General features: G+C 34.2%; 1 protein-coding gene across 1 annotated transcript in view; it reads left to right on the top strand.

Moving 5' to 3' along the window:
• The window catches only part of ADAM9 (ADAM metallopeptidase domain 9), a 113741-nt gene that overhangs the window by 39904 nt on the left and 52632 nt on the right, over positions 1-21205 (top strand). The window contains exons 7-12 of the mRNA XM_007476371.3: positions 3913-3978; positions 9753-9824; positions 11102-11271; positions 13291-13372; positions 13846-13979; positions 19933-20104. Coding sequence (XP_007476433.2) covers positions 3913-3978; positions 9753-9824; positions 11102-11271; positions 13291-13372; positions 13846-13979; positions 19933-20104 — 696 coding nt within the window. The remainder of the gene's footprint in view (positions 1-3912; positions 3979-9752; positions 9825-11101; positions 11272-13290; positions 13373-13845; positions 13980-19932; positions 20105-21205) is intronic.

Genomic DNA, 21205 nt, shown 5'->3' on the forward strand with positions numbered 1-21205 from the left:
GGCATTTGTAGACACCAATTCATGGACAAGAGAGTCAGTATTTGCCCTCAGGAAACTTATATCCTCTGGAGAGTTCTGAATACATGGTAGGTGCTTAATAAATACTAATTGAGTGACTACTAGAAAAAACCAGAAACACTACTAATGTAGTTCTGTGTCAAAAATCAAGTATTAAAATTTTATTAAGGAGTCATCTTGAACAGATCAATCATGTATATAATTTTCTTCATAGAATGCTGGGAAAACACAAGCTACAGTGGCTGATTATATGGCTCTTTATTAAGGATAGACCCTTTACCATCCCTGTCTTCTAAAAACTGTGCTAAATATTAATCAAAGCAAGGCCATCAGAAATGAGGGAAGGAAGGGCACATCAAGATATGCAGTAGCCAGATGGATTCACAAGTGAATTCTACCAAACATTTCAAGATTAATTAATCGCAATACTATATAAATTATTTGGAAAAGTAGGCAAAGGATTTCTACTAAATTTTTTCTATGACGCAAATATGGTGCTGTTACCTAAACCAGGAAAAGCAAAAACAGAGAAAGAAAACTATATACCAATCTCCCTATTGGATATTGATGCTAAAATTTTAAATAATATAAAGGCAAGGAGAGTACAGTGGTATATCAAAAGGATCATTCAGTATGATCAGGTAGGTTTTTTACCAGGAACATGAGGTTGGTTCAATATTAGGAAAAATATCAATGTAATTAACCATATCAATAACAAAACCAACAGAAATCATATGATTATCTTAATAGATGCAGAAGAAGCTTTTGAAAAAATACAACACCCATTCCTAGTTAAAAACACTAGAGAGTGGGGGCAGCTGGATAGCTTAGTGGATTGAGAGCCAAGCCTAGAGATGGAATATCCTAGGTTCAAATCCGGCCTCAGCCACTTCCTAGCTGTGTGACCCTGGGCAAGTCACTTGACCCCCATTGCCTAGCCATTACCACTCTTCTGCCTTGGAGCCAATACACAGTATTGACTCCAAGACGGAAGGTAAGGGTTAAAAAAAAAACACTAGAGAGCATAGGAGTAAATGGAACTTTCCTTAAAAAGATAAATAGTATTTATCCAAAGTGATCAGCACGCATTGTCTGTAAGGAAACTAAGGTAGAAGCCTTCCCAGTAAGACCAGGGCTGAAGCAAGGATGCCCATTATCACCACTGTTATTCAATATTGTATGAAAAATGCTAGCTATAGCAATAAGAGAAGAAAAAGAAATTGAAGGAATTAGAATAGGCAATAAAGAAACAAAATTATCACTCTTTGCAAATGGTATAATGGTATATACTTAGAGAATCAACTAAAAAATTAGTTGAAACTATTAATACCTTTAGCAACGTTGGAGGATATAAAGTAAATCCACTAGTGATATAAGTAATTAGTGTTTCTATGTATTACCAAAAAGCCCAGCAGCAACATATAGGGAAAAAATTCCATTTAAAATAACAATAGAAACAATAAAATCCTTGAGAATTCATCTGCCAAAACAAATCCAGGAAATATATGAACTTACTTACAAAACACTTTTTACACAAATAAAATCCTATCTAAACAAATGAAAAACTATTGATTGATCATGAGTCAGTCAGCAAATAAAGCAAAAATGACAATTTTACCTAAACTAATCTTGCCCAAAAATTATTTTATAGAGCTAGGAAAAAAAAATCACCTGGAGAAACAAAAGACCAAGAATATCAAAGGAATCAATGAAAAAGAATGTGAAGGAAGGTAGCCTAGGAGTACCAATTCTCAAACTGTATTATAAAGTAGTAATGATCAGAACAATCTGGTTAAGAAATATATGAGTGGATCAGTGGAATAGATTGGATACACAAAAACTAGTAATCAGTGACCATAGTAATTTAGTTTTTGATAAATCAAAAGATCCAGGGGGCAGTTAGGTAGCTCAGGCCTAGAGATAGGAGGTCCTAGGTTCAAATCTGGCCTCAGACACTTCCCAGCTGTGTGACCCTGGGCAAGTCACTTGACCTCCATTGCCTAGCCCTTGCCACTCTTCTGCCTTGGAGCCAATACACAGTATTGACCCCAAGATGGAAAGTAAGGGTTTAAAAAAAAAAGATCCGAGCTTTTGGGACAAGAACTCACTATTTGACAAAAACTTGAGAAAAATGGAAAATGATATGACAGAGACTGGTAATAGACCAACATCTCGTGCTATATACCAAGATTATTTAGACATAAAGAGTGATATTGTAAACAAATTACAGGATCATATATTGATCTTCCCATCAGATCTATGGATAAGAGAAGAATTTGGGACCAAACCAGTGATAGAGAACATTATAAAATGTAAAATGTATTATTTTGATTGTATTAAATTAAAACTTTTTGTACAAACAAAACAAATGCAACCAAGATTAGAAGGAATACAGAAAGCTGAGAAAAAATTTTTATAGCCAATATCTCTAGTAAAAGATAATTTCTCAAATATGTAGAGAACTAAGTCAAATTTATGAAAATGAAAACCATTCTCTGGTAAGTGGTCAAAGGATATGAACAGATAGTTTTTAGATGAAGAAATTTAAGCCATCTGTAGTCGTATGAAAAAATGTTCTAAATTGCTCTTGACTACAGAAATACAAATTAAAACAACTCTGAGGTACCATCTTACCCCTATCAGATTGACCAATATGAGAGAAAAGGAAAATGATAAATGTTGGAAGGGGTGTGAGAAAATCAGGGCACAAATGCACTAATTATTGGTGGAGTTGTGATCCAATCCAGCCATTCTGGAGGACAATTTGGAACTATGCCCAAAGGACCCTAAACTGTGCATTATTTTTTGATCTAGTAATACCACTAGTAGCTCTGTATCACAAAAGGATTGAAAATAGAGGGAAAGGACTTATTTGTACAAAAATAATTATTACAGCTCTTTCTGTGGTAGCAAAGAATTTAAAATTGAGAAGTTATTCATCTTTTGGGGAATGGCTGAACAAGATGTGTGGTATGTGATAGTTATGGAATATTATGCTATAAAAAATGACAAACAGGATGATTTCAGAAAAAAAAAACATGGAGAGATTTACATGAACTGATATAAAGTGAAGTGAATAGAACCAGGAGAACTTTTTACACAGTGAAAGCAATATTTTTGGATGAACACTTGTAAATGACCTAGTAATGCAGTGATCTAATAAAATTCCAGAGACTCATGATGAAAAGTGCCACCTGCCTTCTGAAAAAGAACTGATGGGAGTCTGAATGCAGACTGAAACATAACTAAATTTCATTTTTTTAAAAAATTTGAGATCTCTTCCACAAAATGATTAAAATGGAAAAATGTTTTACATGATTACAGATGTAAAATCTATGTAAGATTGCTTACTGTCTCAAGTTGGAGGGAGGGTGAGGAGGGAAATGAGGGACAGAGGGTCAGAAGAAGGAAGAGAATTTGGAATTCAAATCTTAAAAATGAATGTTAAAAAATTGGTTTTATATGTAGTAGGGAAAAAGATAAAAAAAAATTTTTAAAGAGGAAGTGGTAGCAATTTTGTAAGTAGGTAACAAACTTTGCCATAAAATGTTAGAAGTAGTTTTTTACTTTGGTGGAAAAAAAGCAAAAAATTACCAAACATGAGTGTTTTCTATTTAAATTGTATGATTTTTGAAATCACCAGTTTTCATGTAAAAACTTGTGTAAAACAGTACAGCTTTAGCCTAGAACCAAATTTCTGTCTTAGATATGCAGAAGCATAATTTAATTTCCTAAAGAGCTGTGTTTCGCTTATCTGTTTTAGATGTATCAGTTAATATGAGAACTTCATAATGTGTTCAGATATTGTATTCTTAAATTGTGGTAAATTAGGACATGTTCTTTGTATGTGTGACCCTTTCATTTTATTTGCCTTTGTGATTGTTCTCTTTGCAGAAAAAAAGAGCTGTCCTTCCACATACCAGATATGTTGAGCTATTCATAGTTGTAGACAAAGAAAAGGTAAGATTATTGAATCTTTTTAAAATTTCATTCAAATTATTTTATTTCAATATTATATTTGAAAAGCTGGGCAAAGAGTGACAAGTATATTACTGTGGAGAAAATACAAAAGTTTTCTATTTTGAAATGTCTGTCCTAAGAATTCTTCCTTATATTCTCATAGCTTACTTTGATTGAACCTTTTCTGGCTTTCAAGCCAGGCATTAAGGTCTCTTAATTAGGTATCTTAATGAATATTAATCAAGCCCATTGGGTGCTACTTTATTGTCTAATCAGACTCTTCCACTCCCTGAACTTAAAAATAATTGTGTCTTCATAAGCTGGAAGCCTGCCTATTTTACTATACATGGAATTTGGATTATGATAAACAAAGAAATAGCAGAGAGAGAAATCTTTCAGCCCTAAGATTAATGATGAAAAGGTACTATGGACCAAAATGGTAACTATGGAAAGGAAAACTGAAGCAAGTTTTGGAATTTCTGCCAGTCAGGTGGAACAAACAGCAGTTGGAATGTTAGAAGATATTGATAAGAACAACAGTTGATGGGGGTAGGGGCAATTTGGAGTGATAGTTGGCGTCTTTCCTGGCTCTCTTTCCTGGCCCTTGGACTTGGAAGGAGCCTCTCTCCCTGTCTTGGGATATAAGTGCCTCTATTCCTGGACTTTTCCCAACTGTGTGCTCTATCTGGATTCCTGTGATCGTGTTATTAAACAAAAGGATTTAAGGGGAGTGGTTTGAACTGTAAGGCCGGTCTTTAGGGACATCAGCCGAAAGAGATAGGCCCAGTAAGCTCTGAAGGTCAGAACCTTTTCTTCCTCTTGCTGTCTATTGCTAAGACTTTGAACTTAAGAAAGCTAGCACAGATTAGTTTAGATAGGAATAAAAAAACCCCTCCACCAGCCTGCGAGGCCTGGCCTCAGCTCAAAAGCTGAGAGAGACTCAAACCCAATCTAGGGAAATCCTGATTCCCTCTTCCCTGATATCTTCCCAATCCAAACTTGTTATTAAATTCATCTTGAGTTAAATAACCCATAGTCAGATAAGAGGCAATCATTTCAGGGGGATGTAGAGGGAGCTGAACCTCAGGACAGCCAGTCAACCATAAATAGTCCTTATTGGACCCATGCTGGGCGACCTTGGTCTGGGGGGAGACTTGTCCCTCAGAGGGGTCCTTGCTAACCTGTTCTGGGTATCTTCAACATCAGTCAATAGAGAAGACATCCCATCAGGCTGTCTTAGTTGGCCCATTTCTCAGGAACCCCCATTTTCAAAGGTAGCCTCTCAGCAGGGATATCTCTCTCCTTTTACCTCACCAGTAGTGTGAATTTTAAAAGACTCCATCTTGGTATAGTACCCAAAAATTGTGCACACCCACACTACACGGGCATGTGCTAGTCAATGACAAATCAGAAATAACCAACTTCCCACCTGGGCTGTCCTAAGCTAAGCTAGAGCCAACCATTGGCACTTGTGAGACACAGGAAGTGAGGTAAGGAACAGCCTCTGGAATTCACTCACTTCCTGTGGAGAGAGCTAGATGGGAGTTGGTGTTAGGAGCTTGGAGGGAGAGGACGCCCGCAGACAGCTTTCCTTCAGATCTCTCACGTGAGTTAAGGACTGGCCCTTTGGGCCTAGAACTCACTCTGCCTTGGTCAGAGGTTGAGTAGCCCCTTTCCCTTATCTCTTCTCTCCTTCTCTCCCTCTCCTTTCCCTATTCCCAGTGTGATTAAACCTCCATAAACTCCATTCTGACTTGAGTTTTTCATTTTAGGAATTTCATAAGTAAATTCCTTGGTGGCCATTTTTCAATATTGTTCAATATTATAACCTCTCCCAGAAGAAAAAATTTTCCCTATTACAGTAGCCATGTTACCTCTATCCCTTCAACTCCTCCATTCCATGTTATAAAACCTTCCTTATTCCCTGTCCCTCTTCTATCTCTACAGTTCCATTAAAAATTACAGTTTTGACAGAGCCAGCTATGTTTTCTAGCCTATTTTGCCAAGAAATTGGGAAGAAGAAGGCAGTTGGAGGTGTCAGAGAAGTTTCAGAGAAATTGGGCCCTATATACATTTCAAAAGCCTGTGTGACTGTGTAAAGTAGCCATTTTGAGAGCAGTGTTGAGTGCAGCTAATTTGCCTAGCAGCACCACAGCCAATAAGAAACCACTCCTTCTGAAGGGAAGAGGCAGCTTTTAAAAGGCCAGACTTAGAAACATTTTTCCCTTTGCAAAAGGTTTTTCAAGATACAAGACAACAAAGAAATTATTACTTGCCATGAGTTATCTAGCCTTGATTGGACATTTATTTTATATAGTTTACAACTTATTTTTTGTCAAGATTCTAGATTATATTTATTTTCTGCTTAACATCTATGAAAGCTTTCAATGGCTGAAGATTAGTGTAGATCACTTGATTTCATTCATTCCCACATATGCTGGAGCATTGTTCTCCTTAATCCAATTATACTATGCTCTGAAAAGAGGGATCCATCTAATTTATGGGAAAAAAGCAAAGGATAATGAAATGGCAGTGATGATTTTAGCCATAAGGGAGGAGATGACACAGCTAAAGCAAATGATTAAGCACCTAACTGAGGAGAAACAAAGTTCCAAAGCTATTACCACACAATAAGTCATACCTAAAAATAACAATGTAACTGAGCAAGAAAAGACAGATGGGGTTGAAGGGGGAATACCAATATTGCCACTAAGAGATCAAACCAGTCTACAACCAGATAGTGGCATACTTCATATTAAAACACATAAGCTGTTTACAGCAGCAGACCTTGAAAGTCTGAAAAAAAGGATGCTTTCTTGGTTTTCAGATCCTGTGCGATATTGGATAGAATTTAAAAGAGGCTTTATGATCTAAATTTCCAGGACACTGAAATTCTTCTCTCAGAATTATTTTCAAAAAGGGAAAAGCAATAATTTATTGATGAAACTAGAAGCAATCCAAATTTAACATCATGGCCAGAGGAAGGAACGGACTTAGAGTTATCTAATAATGCAAAACTGTGTTATCTAAAAAAAGGCCAGAGAAGATCTATTAAAGGCAATGAAAAGTTTTTCAAAAAGAGCAGATAGTTGGGGACAATTTGAGAAATTGAGACAGGAGAGTAGGCAACATCCATCATAGTTCCTTGATAGGTTGATTGAAGGTGCAGAGGATGTTCTTGGCTTTGAAAATTTAAATGAACAAAATCTCCAACACATAAGGAGACAATTTGTGAAAGGCAGTATTACACCTATTAGATCATATTTTAAACTTCAATGCCCAGACTGGGAAACACTAAGTCTGGAAAATTTAAGAAAAACGGCAACTTACATATTCCTAGGTCATAAAGAAATCCTAGTGGAAAAGGATGAAATAATAAAAGAGTTTAAAACCAAGCTCAAGGAGGCAAATAGCACAATTAAACAAAAAGGAATTTGAGGAAATAAAAAATCTAGGCACTCTGCAATCATACAAATCCACAAGAAATTCAACACAAAACAATCAAATGAGAAATGTACTCAAATGTTTCCTATGTGGAAAAATGGGTCACATGGTTTGTGACTGTTAATTAAAGGCACAGTTAGTTCAAGCTAGCAATAAAAAGGGATTCTGGAAAAGCAACATAAAGTAGAGCAGTAACAATACACAAACAAATACAAAATGTTGCAATTGTAATTGCAACAGTTCATTGCAAGCATCAAATTTAGAAACCATGGAGTGATACATCCAACAGGGAGCAAAACCTTGTTATTTACAAGTAGTCTCAGGTGTTGCCAAACAGTGTCAGTTATGAAGCCAGGTGCATGGGGAAACATCAAAAATGAAAAATGGGAAAGGAAATGGGGAAAATGATAATGAGGGAATTTGCTTATTCATAAGAAGATATACTTTCAACTTTATCAGTTTTAAATAACTATTACAGTGTAACCGTTAGATACCTTTCTGAATTTTAGGAACAGTGTTGTCAACAAAGTTGACATGATTAGCAATCCCTTCTATATGAGGATGATGATCATTGTAAATATATACATATATGTATAGATATGTATTCATACCACTTCATTTTGTATTTGTGAAAAATTAATATCAATATTAATATCATGAATCTGTCTGATAATATACATAAATATATGTATTCTTAAATATATGTATTTAGTGGGATAGGCTTAGAGTACAATTTAGTGACATTCAGAGACTGAGTCTCAGATTTATATTCATTACAGGTTCGTTACCATTAAATGGTAAAAGATAAACTAGTGTGAGCTGTATCCCTAATAACATTTTCTTACTTAGACATGTGTAAGTTATAGAGAAAGTATTTACTTTTATTTCTTGAGAGTTTCTTTGTGAGGATATTCCCTATGCCAGTTAAATCACAGGTCCAGGGTCTATCTTTGTGGTCACATAGAATCAAAATGACTTTTTTGCTTGCATGAACATCTCACCAATTGTTTTACTTTATATGACAGATTAACCAAATATTTCAATTTAAAATCAGGTGTTTTGGTTGAACTCTAGTCACAAATATAATTTAATACATGAAATGCTTGATGATGATGATGTCTTTTTAAAATTATTTTTTATTTTTGTTTTTAATTAAACATTTTATTCAATATTGTCCATTTTTGTAAATGAATAATCTTATATAACCAAAACTCTAAAGCACAGACCCAACTAAACGTTTGAAAAACCATGTGCTTTCATTTACATTCTGACTCCAGTATTTTTTGTCCTGAGTCATCCCTCAGAATTGTCCTGGATCATTTATTGCTGAGAGTAGCTAAGTCTGTTGCTGTTGATCATTGTACACCATTGCTGTTATTTTATACAATGTTTTCCTGGTTCAGCTTATGACAATACCTTTAAACTACTCTTCTTTGACTTATCAAAGAAAGAAATTGTCACTTTTCTTAGACCAGTCTTAAACAATTTTTGTTTATGGCACAGTATTATTCTTTGATGTGAAGAATCATGGCCCAGTAAACATATGAGTTAATAACAGTATGAGAATCAGGAAACTTGCATATGTACTGTTTCTCTTCAGTGAGAGCAGTTGCATTGTTGAATTCAGAATTCAATTTCTGAGACATTTTGAGGTTTATGTGTATGTATAACTGATAAACTTTGTTTATTTTGTGACTTCTATAATTATTATGGCATGTATATTAGGTAAGTAAAATTGACATTAGATGAAATTAAATATTTTCTTTCATATGTAGCAATATGCAAAATTTTGTGATACAACCTTTGGGAATGACTGTTTTATACTGACCTGGTAATAATTTAAGTTAGATGTCCTTATATTTTTAAACCTCTTTCACTCCAAAAGATTAATACCACTGTGCCAAAGCAGCCCATGAAAATAGTCTACTAATGTATGAAAGACTTGTGACTTGCCTTAGTGGAGGAAGTTTAACACCAATGCTAATCACATCTTTTAAAACACTAAAATATAACTTTCCTAAACTTGTTTTATTTTTTAATGAATATAAATTTGGTCTAAATATTACAGTCAGTGTATCCTGACTTTTAAATCCTTATGCATTTGGAGGAACCTTTGCATCATTTTCATTTCTATGAAAAACAGGATTCATTAATTCCCCTTATTAGCATATATTTTATGGATTGACCTTAATTAAGATATAGATGTAAGATTTATCAACTAATCATACTAATTTCTATTTTTCTGAAATCCTTTCTCAAACCACACTTTTCTTGTTCTACTTATCTTGATACTCATTTTCTTTCTTTTCCTTTTTTGTTTTGTTTTTCAGTATGACATGATGGGGAGTAATCAAACTGCTGTGAGGGAAGAGATGGTTCAGTTAGCAAACTACTTGGATAGTGTGAGTTGTGGTTAATGGACTAAAATGTTTATTATTTATATTCATCCTTCAGATATGATTGTAAGTTTCTCATTTTGAACTCAGAATTGCCCAAGGACTTGATGATGTTTAGCTTTTGTGTATTATATAACTTTATTTCTTAGATTTGCAGACTATCCTGCTTTGTAATATTTTTTATGTATAATGGGTGTTTCTAAAATGCTTTTAAAACTATAAAGCACTATTTCATGGAACATATAGTTATGTGCTCAATAAGGTTGATTTGGCAATGCCACTTCATAACACGTGAAATTTAACTATCATCATTGGATTGATAGCCCACTTTAAACACTTGTTAGGTAGTTTGAATGGAACTCAGTGCCTTCAGCAATGTCTCAATTATTGTATTTTTGTAGATACAGACTTCTCATCTAACATCATTAAGAGAATCAACATATTTGCCTCAAAGTAATTTTCTAGGAGTATTTGCCTTTTATTGACAGTATCTTTATATTCTTATTAAGGGAAACTCTTTAAGAATTCCCTTCTACAGGAAAACTTTGGTATAAGAATATTCATACAAGCTGGGTGGCAGAGCGGATTGAGAGTCAGGCCCAGAAATGGGAGGTCCTGGGTTCAAATGTGACTGTAGATACTTCCTAGCTGTATGACCCTGGGCAAATCACTTAACCCCCATTGCCTAGCCCTTACACTCTTCTGCCTTGGAGCCAATACACAGTACTGACTCTAAGATAGAAGGTAAGGGCTTTTTTTTTTTTTAATAATATTAATAGTTGTATTTATATAGAGCTTTTAAGTTTACAGAGTGCTTTTACATGTATTCTCTCATTTAATACTCACAGCATTCCTGGGAGGTAGGTGCCATTGTTATCCTCATTTTATGGATTAGGAAACTGAAGCTGAGAGAGGTTTAGTGACTTGCCCAGGATCATGTAACTACTAAATGTTAGAGGTAGGATTTGTACAAAGGTCTTCCTGACTCCATGTCTATCACTTTTTATAATCATCATTATATCCACTGTCTCCTTTTAATTTGGTATGTGATCTTGCCTCCAACTAAAAGGCCTTAAGTTACCTTGTAAAGTACTTTATCCCTAAGTTTATTCCATGATTTATATTCTGAAGACAACTAATGAATGGCATTTTATTATCAAAGGAAACCAGTTCCCTAAGACTTATTTATAATTATTTTACTTAATTGGGTGACATCTGTCCTATACCTTTTTTTTGCCCACATTCTTAAATGTATTTTGGGGGCATATTTTTCTTTTTTCCAGATGTACATTATGCTAAATATCCACATCGTACTAGTTGGGCTAGAGATTTGGACAAATTCAAACCAAATCAGCATAGCTGGAAGTGCTGGTGATGTGTTGGGAAATTTTGTTCAATGGCGAGAGAAGTCACTGATTTCACGTCGGAGGCATGACAGTGCACAGTTAGTTCTGTAGGTGATATTCTTTTTTATTTCAAGATGTTTTATTAATATGTGATAATTATTTGGTAATCATATTTATTACTACTGTTTTCTCTCATGGCTTCTAAGCCTTAAGTAAAATTAAAAATTCACAGTATGACTACAATATAGTGACTTTATTTTTTTAATAGCAAGAATAACAGAATTTCTGAATACAAATGAGTATTGTCCCCTTCAAATTAATTGCTGTGGAAAAACTGCATTTATTCTAGAAGATGTTGCCATTGTTCAAATTACATTTGGAACTCATTTTTTGGCCACTAGTCAACATTATATCATTTAAAATATCTTTTGTGTTAACAAATCTTTGTCTTATGAAGATGAACTTGATTTTTGGAAATAATCAAAAGTTATTCAGAGAAATGTTCCTGGTCAGTAGGTTAGTAGGTTATACTATTTGGGGGCAAAAATAAATTTTTTCTATAATGCTAGATTTTAAATGTGGTTCCTAAATTGTTTTTGATGACAATTCCAAAAGTAGTTTTAAAATATTTTGATTAGTGCATCTTGCTAATAATTGTGTAGCCAGTGGATTTATTATTTTGACCAAACAATATTGTCATGATCATATAAAGTATGTTTGTTAAATCATTCATGTTAGCCTTCAATATTCCATTCTGGTTTCTTATTGTGAAGTGATGTTCTCAGCAGAGAGGGTGGGGTGAGTATCCTTTGGGAACCTTGAGGCTTTATGAAATTTAGAACAGCTGCTGAGGAGTTTAGACTCAACTAAGGAGGATTAGAATGTTTGTTATTCTAGTGGGGGTGCACTTAGATATCAAATTTATAGTGGTTTTCTGACTTCCTCTAGGTCTGATTAGAGCGCTTGAATAAGAATAAGGGCAGTGATGGGGCAGGGATGGTAACTGATGATGGTAAGGGTAATACTGGGTTGTATTTTGGCAAGACATGATTAAAGCAAGGGGACATAGGGCTTAAAAGTAGAGAGTTCTGAAGGATTGTTTCTTTATTAAGAGGTTAAGATAGAGAAGGGACAAGAACATAGCCATTATAAGGGAATCAATGGAAGGGTAGACAGAACAGTTGTCACAGTAATGATAATGAATAGGGTTTGGGGATGTAGGACAATTTATTTGACACTAACAGCTTATGATGGCTTTCTGGGTACTAAGTTGAGGAAAGATAGTTATCTGTACCAATGAAGGGAATGTATACACACTGATAAAATCCTTGAATTTTAAAAATACAGGAGAATAAGAGTTGGTATAGGGCAATGAGTTAGTAGACCTGGGTGTTTAAGTACCATCTTTGGTACCTAGCTTATGTGAAAGCAGCTTACTGTCCCTGACTATTTTAAAAATGTGTAAAAGGAAGGAAAGAAGGGAGTAAACACTTATTAAGCAACTCCTATGTACCAGGTACTATGTTACTTGCTTTACAAATATTATCTTCTTTGATCCTCACTATAACCCTGGGAGATAGGTGCTATTATCCTCATTTTTATGGATAAGGAAACTAAAGCAAATGAGGGTTAAGGATGTGCCCAGAGTCACACAGCTACTAAATATCTAAGGCTATATTTGAATTCAGATCTTCCTCACTCCAGGCCTACTATTCTATCCACTGTTTTACTTAGCCCCTTTAAAAGGGGGATAATATATGTAAGCCCCAACTCATTAGGGTTGCTGAGAAGAAAGTACTTCATAAACCCCAAAAGGCTATGAAAGTGTTGATTATTACTTATGTAATGAAGTTTAGATGTATTTCCATAAAAGTGATTTAACTTAAGCAAGGTTAGCTATTTCAGAGAGTATGTTATAGTTACTGAATAATCCATTTATGTTAAAAACTTCACTTATAACAATGGATATATCATTGCTCTGTTCATATCTGCATGTGTAATTTTGACTTAGAAACTTTTCCTACTACTGTTTCCTAATGATAAAACTGTTGGCACCATCCTAACCAGCAGGAAAGATGTTTTACTTTATTAGTCAAGTTCTGTTTTTTCTTTCTTTGGTAATTCAGGAGGAAGGGCTTTGGAGGGACTGCAGGAATGGCATTTGTGGGAACAGTATGTTCAAGAAGCCATGCAGGAGGTATTAATGTGGTATGTTAGCTCTTTTCATTTACTTTTTATGTTTATTTTGGTCACTAGAATGACTTGTTCTCAGAGATGAACTTGTTATGCATCTGCTGTGTGTAATATTCTATATGAGGGATTATGAACAGAGGGGAAAAGGTGGCACCTATTTTTCTTCATAAGTGAAATTTACTAATACTTGGGTATTATTTTTAAACTATCCTTTTAAAAATAGATGAAGTAGCAGTATCTGCCCATGAAAACTGAGGATCTTTCTTAGAAGCTATCCAAAATATCTCCCATCAATTGCTATTTAAAAATCTTTAAGTCAGTACATTGCTGAAACCTTAAACATACAAGTCCAAAAGGTATTCATATAAATGTTAGTTTGTATGTCTCTAGAAGAATACTTCATTAAATAAGTGAATGAAATGTATTTTGTGAGCCAATAATTTTGAGAAATAGCAGTCTATTATAATCACCTTTCTGCTTTTGTGTAGTTTGGGCAAATCAGCGTGGAGACCTTTGCATCCATTGTTGCTCATGAGTTGGGACATAACTTGGGAATGAACCATGATGATGGGAGAAACTGCACTTGTGGAGCCAAGAGCTGCATCATGAATTCAGGAGCATCGTGAGTGAAATGGTTTCTTCTTTGGCCTTAGAGTAAATAGTAACATAGAGAAATGACTCTCAAAACTTGAATGAATGGACCATTTACTCGGAACAGATAGAGCTTATAGACTGTCCACACTAATTCACTTCTTGCAAAATACACAACTTATAAATCACCAAAATCACCCAGACCTGAAAAGAATGATTTGGTGTGATTCCTTTACATATAAAAATCAAGGCTACTATCTGTTAAGTAACCTGTTTTAGCTCCCCCCCCCCCCCCCCCCCCCCACACACACACACACACACTCCCAAGGTTAGTAAAGTTATTCATTGAACTTGGGCCTTCTGACCACAAACCTGGTCCTTTTTTTTTTTTAATTAAACCAGATGAAGGGTGATATTTTAAATGTGATGTACAAAACTTTTATTTTAGAAGTTAAATATCATAAGAAAGCTATTCATTTCTTAAATAAAAATGTAGATTAGTATAGCAAAAACTTGAATAACAACTCATTTAAGTAATGCTTTAAAGCCTATAAAACTTTAAAAAATACTTTTTCTCACAACAGTTGTGTTGTTGTATTGTAGGCAGTACAAAGACAGTAACATAGAAGATGCTGGACTTTGAAATCAGTACCTTTCTGCTGTATAGTTTGGTTAATTCCTTCTTTAGGTCTCAGTTTCCACATCTATAAAATGAAGAGGTTGGATAAGATAATTTCTAAGGATATTTCTAGCTCTAAATCCTATTAGTACTTTTTTACAGATTAGTAAATTAAGGCTTAGATAGATTTTTTAAAAAAATATGGCTTTAGCTAATTATACAATTACTATATATGACAACTAGAATTTGAACTTGGGTCTTCTAATTCTAAATATTATGCACTTTCTACTATTTTTTTTTTCTTTGCTAGGGACTGACCTATAGACCACTTAAGAGTGTTTTCATACCACCAACCAGTGTTTACATAAACACATTTCAAAAGTTGCTGAGTGAGATTAGAGAAATAAACTACTTTCCCTTCCTTTTTGGTTATGTTTTGTTATGGACTATCATTATATATAAATATTTTTATTTATTTATCTACTTAAAATAGCCCTATAAAGATGCATTGACATTTTTGTGCATTTATTATCACCATCATTAGCTGGTGTTTTTAAAACATAAACTGAGCATATGGTAACATACCAAGTATATTGACTATAGATTGTATTCTTTGTCCTTGGGTAGTGTAAAGGGTGAAATTATGGTTGAGACTGAAAAAAATCTAAATTTAAGTGGTGGCCAAGGGAAATCCCGAATAATAAAATACCCAAGTCAGCTGCCAAATTTTATGGTGATTTAATTGATAGTGGAGAAGATTAAGAAGAAGGAAGAAGAAGAAGGAGTAGGTTTTTTCTTTCCCTCTCCCCCCGCCTGATTAGTTTTGGGCAGGGAGATCAGGAGATAAGGGAGTAAGGGTTTGGAGTATGAAGGAGGAAGGAATCAGCCTGACCTCCAAAGGGGCTCACCTAAGATGTCCGAACCTGAAATCAGCTCCAGTGCAAAACTCACCAACCAACACTCCAAGATGTCGGAACGCTTAGCACGCTGCCAGCCAGTCATCTCTCCAGGGAAAGAGGAGGGGCCAGGAAGTGCCGTACCTTATATGGATATTTTTATATTATTTTTCTGTGTCTCATCTGTACCAATGAGGACTTAGCTTGACTTAGGACAGCCCAGAGGTCTGTCCTTTTTTTTGCACATGTCTATTGAAGGCCATCTCCTCAGATAATTAAATCTTGAGTTTGATGCAGACCTTCAAAATCTTGTTAAACTGAGTAAGGTGAAGAATGTAGGTTTTCCAAGACCTGATTCTGTTATTCCAAGTATTGCCATTGTTACTGATCAGGAAATAGCTAAATCACATCTTCTAAAGAATGATCTGATTAAGGTTTTGAAATTCACAGTAGCTTATTGCCATGAAAGGAAATGGTATTTGACATTGAATGCATGAGTTGCTAGATAATTGTTAGCTTCACAAAAGCCATAGCTTAGCTGACTTAAATTAAACTTTCTAGACATAGTGAAAAAAATGACCCTTTTTATTATTTGTATATTTTCTCATGAGAAATTGTTGAAATATGTTTAAAACAGCTCATATTTTCTATGTGTAGATGGGGAGGGCTACCTTTTTTTTTTTAAACCCTTACCTTCTGTCTTGGAATCAATACTGTGTATTGGTTCCAAGGCAGAAGAGTGGTAAGGGCTAGGCAATGGGGATCAAATGACTTGCTCAGGGTCACACAGCTGGGAAGTGTCTGAGGCCAGATTTGAACCTAGGACCTCTCGTCTCTAGGCCTGGTTCTCAATTCACTGAGCTACCCAGCTGCCCCAAGGGCTACTTTTTTAAAAAAGAAATTCAATTTTATTTTATTTTCAATTCCAAATTCTCTTCCACTTTTCCCATGTCCTTAAGAAAGCAAGAAAAAAGATTTTGTTACAAATATCAAGTAAATGTATTATACATATATATGTGTGTGTATAAAAACAAAATAAATTCCTGCATTTACCACATCCAAAAAAAGTCTCAATCTCCACTCTTGAGTCCATTATCATTTTTCTATTTGTAGATGGATAACATTTTATCATGAATCCTGGAATTGTGGTTGGTAATCACATTGATCAGATTTCCCAAGTCTTTAAAGGTTATTTGTCTTTTTGTTATTGTATACATTTTCTCCTGGTTTTGCTTACCTCACTTTATGTCAGTTCATAAAAATCTTCTCAGATTTCTCTAAAACCATTCATTACCAATTTCTTTTTTTAATTATTTACTATTTTAAAATATCTTATTTTTAATAAATTATTTTATTTTATTTATTCAGCTCCTTTTTCTTGTCCCTTGTACCATAAAATGTACCATCCGCAAACAAATATGTATATATAGGTTATGTCTTTCATGTTTCTACTTCTCAGTTCATTCTCTGAAGGTGAACATTCACAAGTTATTCTTCAAATATTAAATCTGTAGCTGTATATTCTCTTGGTTCTACTCATTTTACTCTTCATTATCTCATGTAGTTCTTTCCAAATAAAAAAATATCAATTGGTTTATTGTTTCTTAGATCACTGGTCTCTGGATTTAGAACCAGGCCCAGAGATGGGAGGTCTTGGATTCAAATGTGACCTCAGATACTTCCTAGCTGTGTGACCCTGGGCAAGTCACTTAGCCCCCATTGCCTAGCCCTTACCACTCTTCTGCCTTGGAACCAAAACATATTCCAAGATGGAAGGTAAGGGTTTAAACAAAAATAATAATTTCTTATACCATGGTCATATGAATATAGCATTCATATATCATAACTTGTTTAGCCATTCCCCAGTTGATGTAACACTCTAGTTAGATTCTAAGTCTTTGCTATCACAAGAAAATGCAACATTAAATATTTTGTATTTATAGTCTTTTTCCTCTTTCCTTTGATCTCTTTGTGATTTAGATGTGGTAGACGTGTTGCTGAGTCAAAGTTTAATAGCTTTTTGGCCATAGCTTCAATTGTATTGATTGGTTTTACTAACTTTTAATATCTTTAAAAATATTTTATATGAAATATTTTATATACTTTTAAATAAGAATATTTTTAATTGTAGGAAAAGGATAAGGATACTTTGTTCATTAAAAAAAAAGCTATCAGTAAATTTTAAAAAGAAAAATTTTAAATTCCCTGCTCATCTATAGAGGAAAGCCCTTTTATTGCCAGGTGGTCTGCTTGATAGAGATATGTATCTGTTTTCTCCATTTAGAACTCAGACTTCCCCATTAGTTAGAATATCATTGAGAATGAAAGCATTGGTATAGCCTACAACAGACTATTTACTACCTTAGGAAGGCAGGGTGGAGGGAGGGAAAAATCAGAGAAAATCTGAATTGCAAAATATCAGAAAACATTTGTCAAAAAATGTTTTTCTACATGTAATTGAAAAAACATTTAATTAAAACATATTATTAGCAGACTTTTACATTGTTACCAGAGGCTGCTCTAACCTTGGGAACATTGTTCATTGTATCTATCAATGAGAACTACTTTCCTACTGCCACCCTTTTTTTTATTAATTAATATTTTATGAAATGATAGATTTGAATTTCAAAATTATCTGTGAATTAAGCACTGTATACTTTGATATTGACTTTTAGTGAGTGAAAATTCTCAGGAAGTGAGAAGTAGCCTTTTAAGTCAGTAAAAATGTATATTTATCCTTTTCACAAACCCTCTATACCTTAATAGGAATTCTTCATTAATTGCTGGAGCCCAAAATAAATCACCTTCTCTTGTCTAGCCTTTTAGGTTGTAAGGACATAACTAGCTTGGTCCTCTGGTGTGCTTGTAATTAACTGAGATGACCTTTGAAAATCTGATGATATCGTTCCATTATGATGAATAAATATCTCTCTTATAGGACATTAGGCTGAATAAAAACCTGGTTTTTATCCACCAGGAAATAAATATAATTATTGAGATTGAGTTTGTATTTACTTTTTAAAAATTTTTTTAAAGTTAAATTTTCATAACCTGCCTCTCCCCACACATCTTTCTGGTCTTCTTAAGCCTTATATGTATTCTGATATCTGATGACACTGGCCTCCTTGTTATTCCTCTGACAAGATACTCTACTTATTTTCACTGACTGCTCTCCATGCCTGGATTTTTCTCCCTCTTTATCTCCACTTCCTGTATTCCCTGTTTTCCTTCAGGTCCCAATTTTTAAATACTACTTCTTACTGGAAGCCTTTTCTGACATTTCTTAATTCTGTTAACTTGTTTCTTTTGTTTAACTTCAATTTATTCTCTTATGTCACATTTTTTACATAGCTATTTGTACATAGTTATCTTTCCCATTGAGGACAGGGACTGCCTTTTACTTTCGTTTCTCCAGTGCTTAGCGCAGTGCCTTGCACTTAATAAATGTCTTTTGAATAGCTGACATTGAGACCTGGGCTTTACTGAAGTTCTGTGACTATAGTTGGTGTTATTGTGAAACCCTAAGAGGAGAGGATTATGCAAAAGAAATATATTTTTATCAAAGAGATGGGTTTAGATGTGAACCCATGACTCTTCTGCCATACTTTGGTAAGGATCAGTAAACTCATGGATGTCTGTGTTTACTTTAGTGGTGCAGATCTCAACTTATGCACATTTCATCCTATGCAACTCTTAGTCAGACTTTCATACTATTCAGACAATATCGTTGGCCTCTTCCTCCAGATTTCTTGATGTTGTCTGGATACTAATGGCATATATGAACTATCCCTTCAGTTACAAATGTGAATGACTTTATGTTAATGTTAAGGTGATTAGAGTCTTAGCTAGATATGATTTGTAGGTTGACATATAGCAGTTAGATTGTATTGAAGAATATAATGGGGTTGGGGAGGTAACATGACATTTCCTACATAGTAGGAAAGGAAAGGGATCTGGAGGGAGATGTCCTGAGTTCTTATTCTAACTTTGCATCTTATGGCTTGCTCTTTGGCAAGTAACTTCCTCTGTGCTTCACTCTCTCATATGCAAACTGGATGATTATACTTATACTGTGCTGTGAGGAAAATGTTTTAATTATAAGGGGATATTCTCGGGAAAGTGCTTTGCAAACCTTAAAATATTATATAAATGTGAGCTTCATTTATCGCGATTGTAGTAAAGAATATCTATGGTAAATGTTTCCAATGATCAAACAAGAAAATGGACATAAAATGCTTTACAAACTTGAAATTACTACATAAATGTGAGCTAACATTATCATTATATTAGTGAATTATATTGTTTGAAAAGAACATCTTTCTCTATTAACTCTAAAGATGTTTATTATTAATTCTTTTCCTGTGCCCTTTTTTTTAAGCAATATGAGAAATTTAATTCTGATTTATTGGTTTAGTTGTACTTTTAGGTTGAAAGTAACATAAAAACTTTTCTCCTAACATTTCTTTTAGAGGTTCCAGAAACTTTAGCAGTTGCAGTGCAGATGACTTTGAGAATTTAACTTTAAATAAAGGAGGAACTTGTCTACTTAATATTCCAAAACCTGATGAAGCCTACAGTGCCCCTTACTGTGGTAATAAATTATTAGATGTTGGGGAAGAATGTGACTGTGGTTCTCCAAAGGTCAGTAATTATTATTATAATAATTTTAAAATTTTACTTCATAAACAGTAGTCACTACTAGGATTTGGGGAAATACAGTAGCTAGTCATATTGATAAGAAATAGAGTGTGGGGAGAATATAACTTATATTTGGAAGAACTGGATCTACTACCTGCTCTCTGTGGAGCCATGCACAGAATCCTTCACCTCATCTTAAGTTAAATAGGAATGGTAATAATACTATTTTCATGGATTTTGTAAACCTCAATTGAGATAAAACTTAAAGGATTATATAAATATTAATTGTAACTAGGTTGTTATGCCTCTGTTTTAGTCCTGTAGCTCAGACTTGGAGCAAATTTGAATGAATTTAGAAAAAAAAAGATGGCTTTTTTTGTGGTGGATAGTTGTTGACTATTCTAAGTGTGGGAATTGTGCTTGTGGACATGTGCCTGCTCTGTTTTAAAACTCAGGAAGGAAGGGCCAGATTTACTTTATGTTGCTCTTCCTTTATTTTGGGGGGTGAGGGTCCTTTTCTTTTTTCAATATTAAGTTGACCTTTTGTTTATAAAATTTTTGCCTTTCTAATGCTACCATTGTAACCATTTTTTAGGAAATAGAAATAACCTATACTTAGACCTGGACTTTTCTAATGATATGAAAATCTTTTTACTTAGCATTTCCAATGTCCAATTATTTATATGAGCCTAAAAGCCTCCTATATATTTGTGCTCAGGTTGGTAAAAAATATTTTTCCTTTGCGGTCATTACTATCTCAGATCCAATACCTTTTCCAGGCCTGTTTGCACCTCTTTTGGCCTCTTTGTTCCCTATGATCTTTTGTGAACAGATGCCCTTGTATTTTCTATCTTTTTTTAAGTGCTGCTTCTAAGTCCTTACCTTAACTTGAAAGCTGACTTTGCAGACTTCCACTTCTACCTTCTCTAGCTTCGAGCTCTTAATTTTCTCCTTTAAAGCTAGTAGCATTTCCTGTTTCTCTTACTCATTGGGCAAGGAATAATTTGACTTATATTTTCATTTGTCATTCATGAAACATTTAAGTACTTACATCTCTGTCACCACACTTCATGAGGAATATAAATATAGTCTGACATAGACCCT

Source organism: Monodelphis domestica, chromosome 1 (assembly GCF_027887165.1).
Source record: "Monodelphis domestica isolate mMonDom1 chromosome 1, mMonDom1.pri, whole genome shotgun sequence".
NCBI lineage: Eukaryota > Metazoa > Chordata > Mammalia > Didelphimorphia > Didelphidae > Monodelphis > Monodelphis domestica.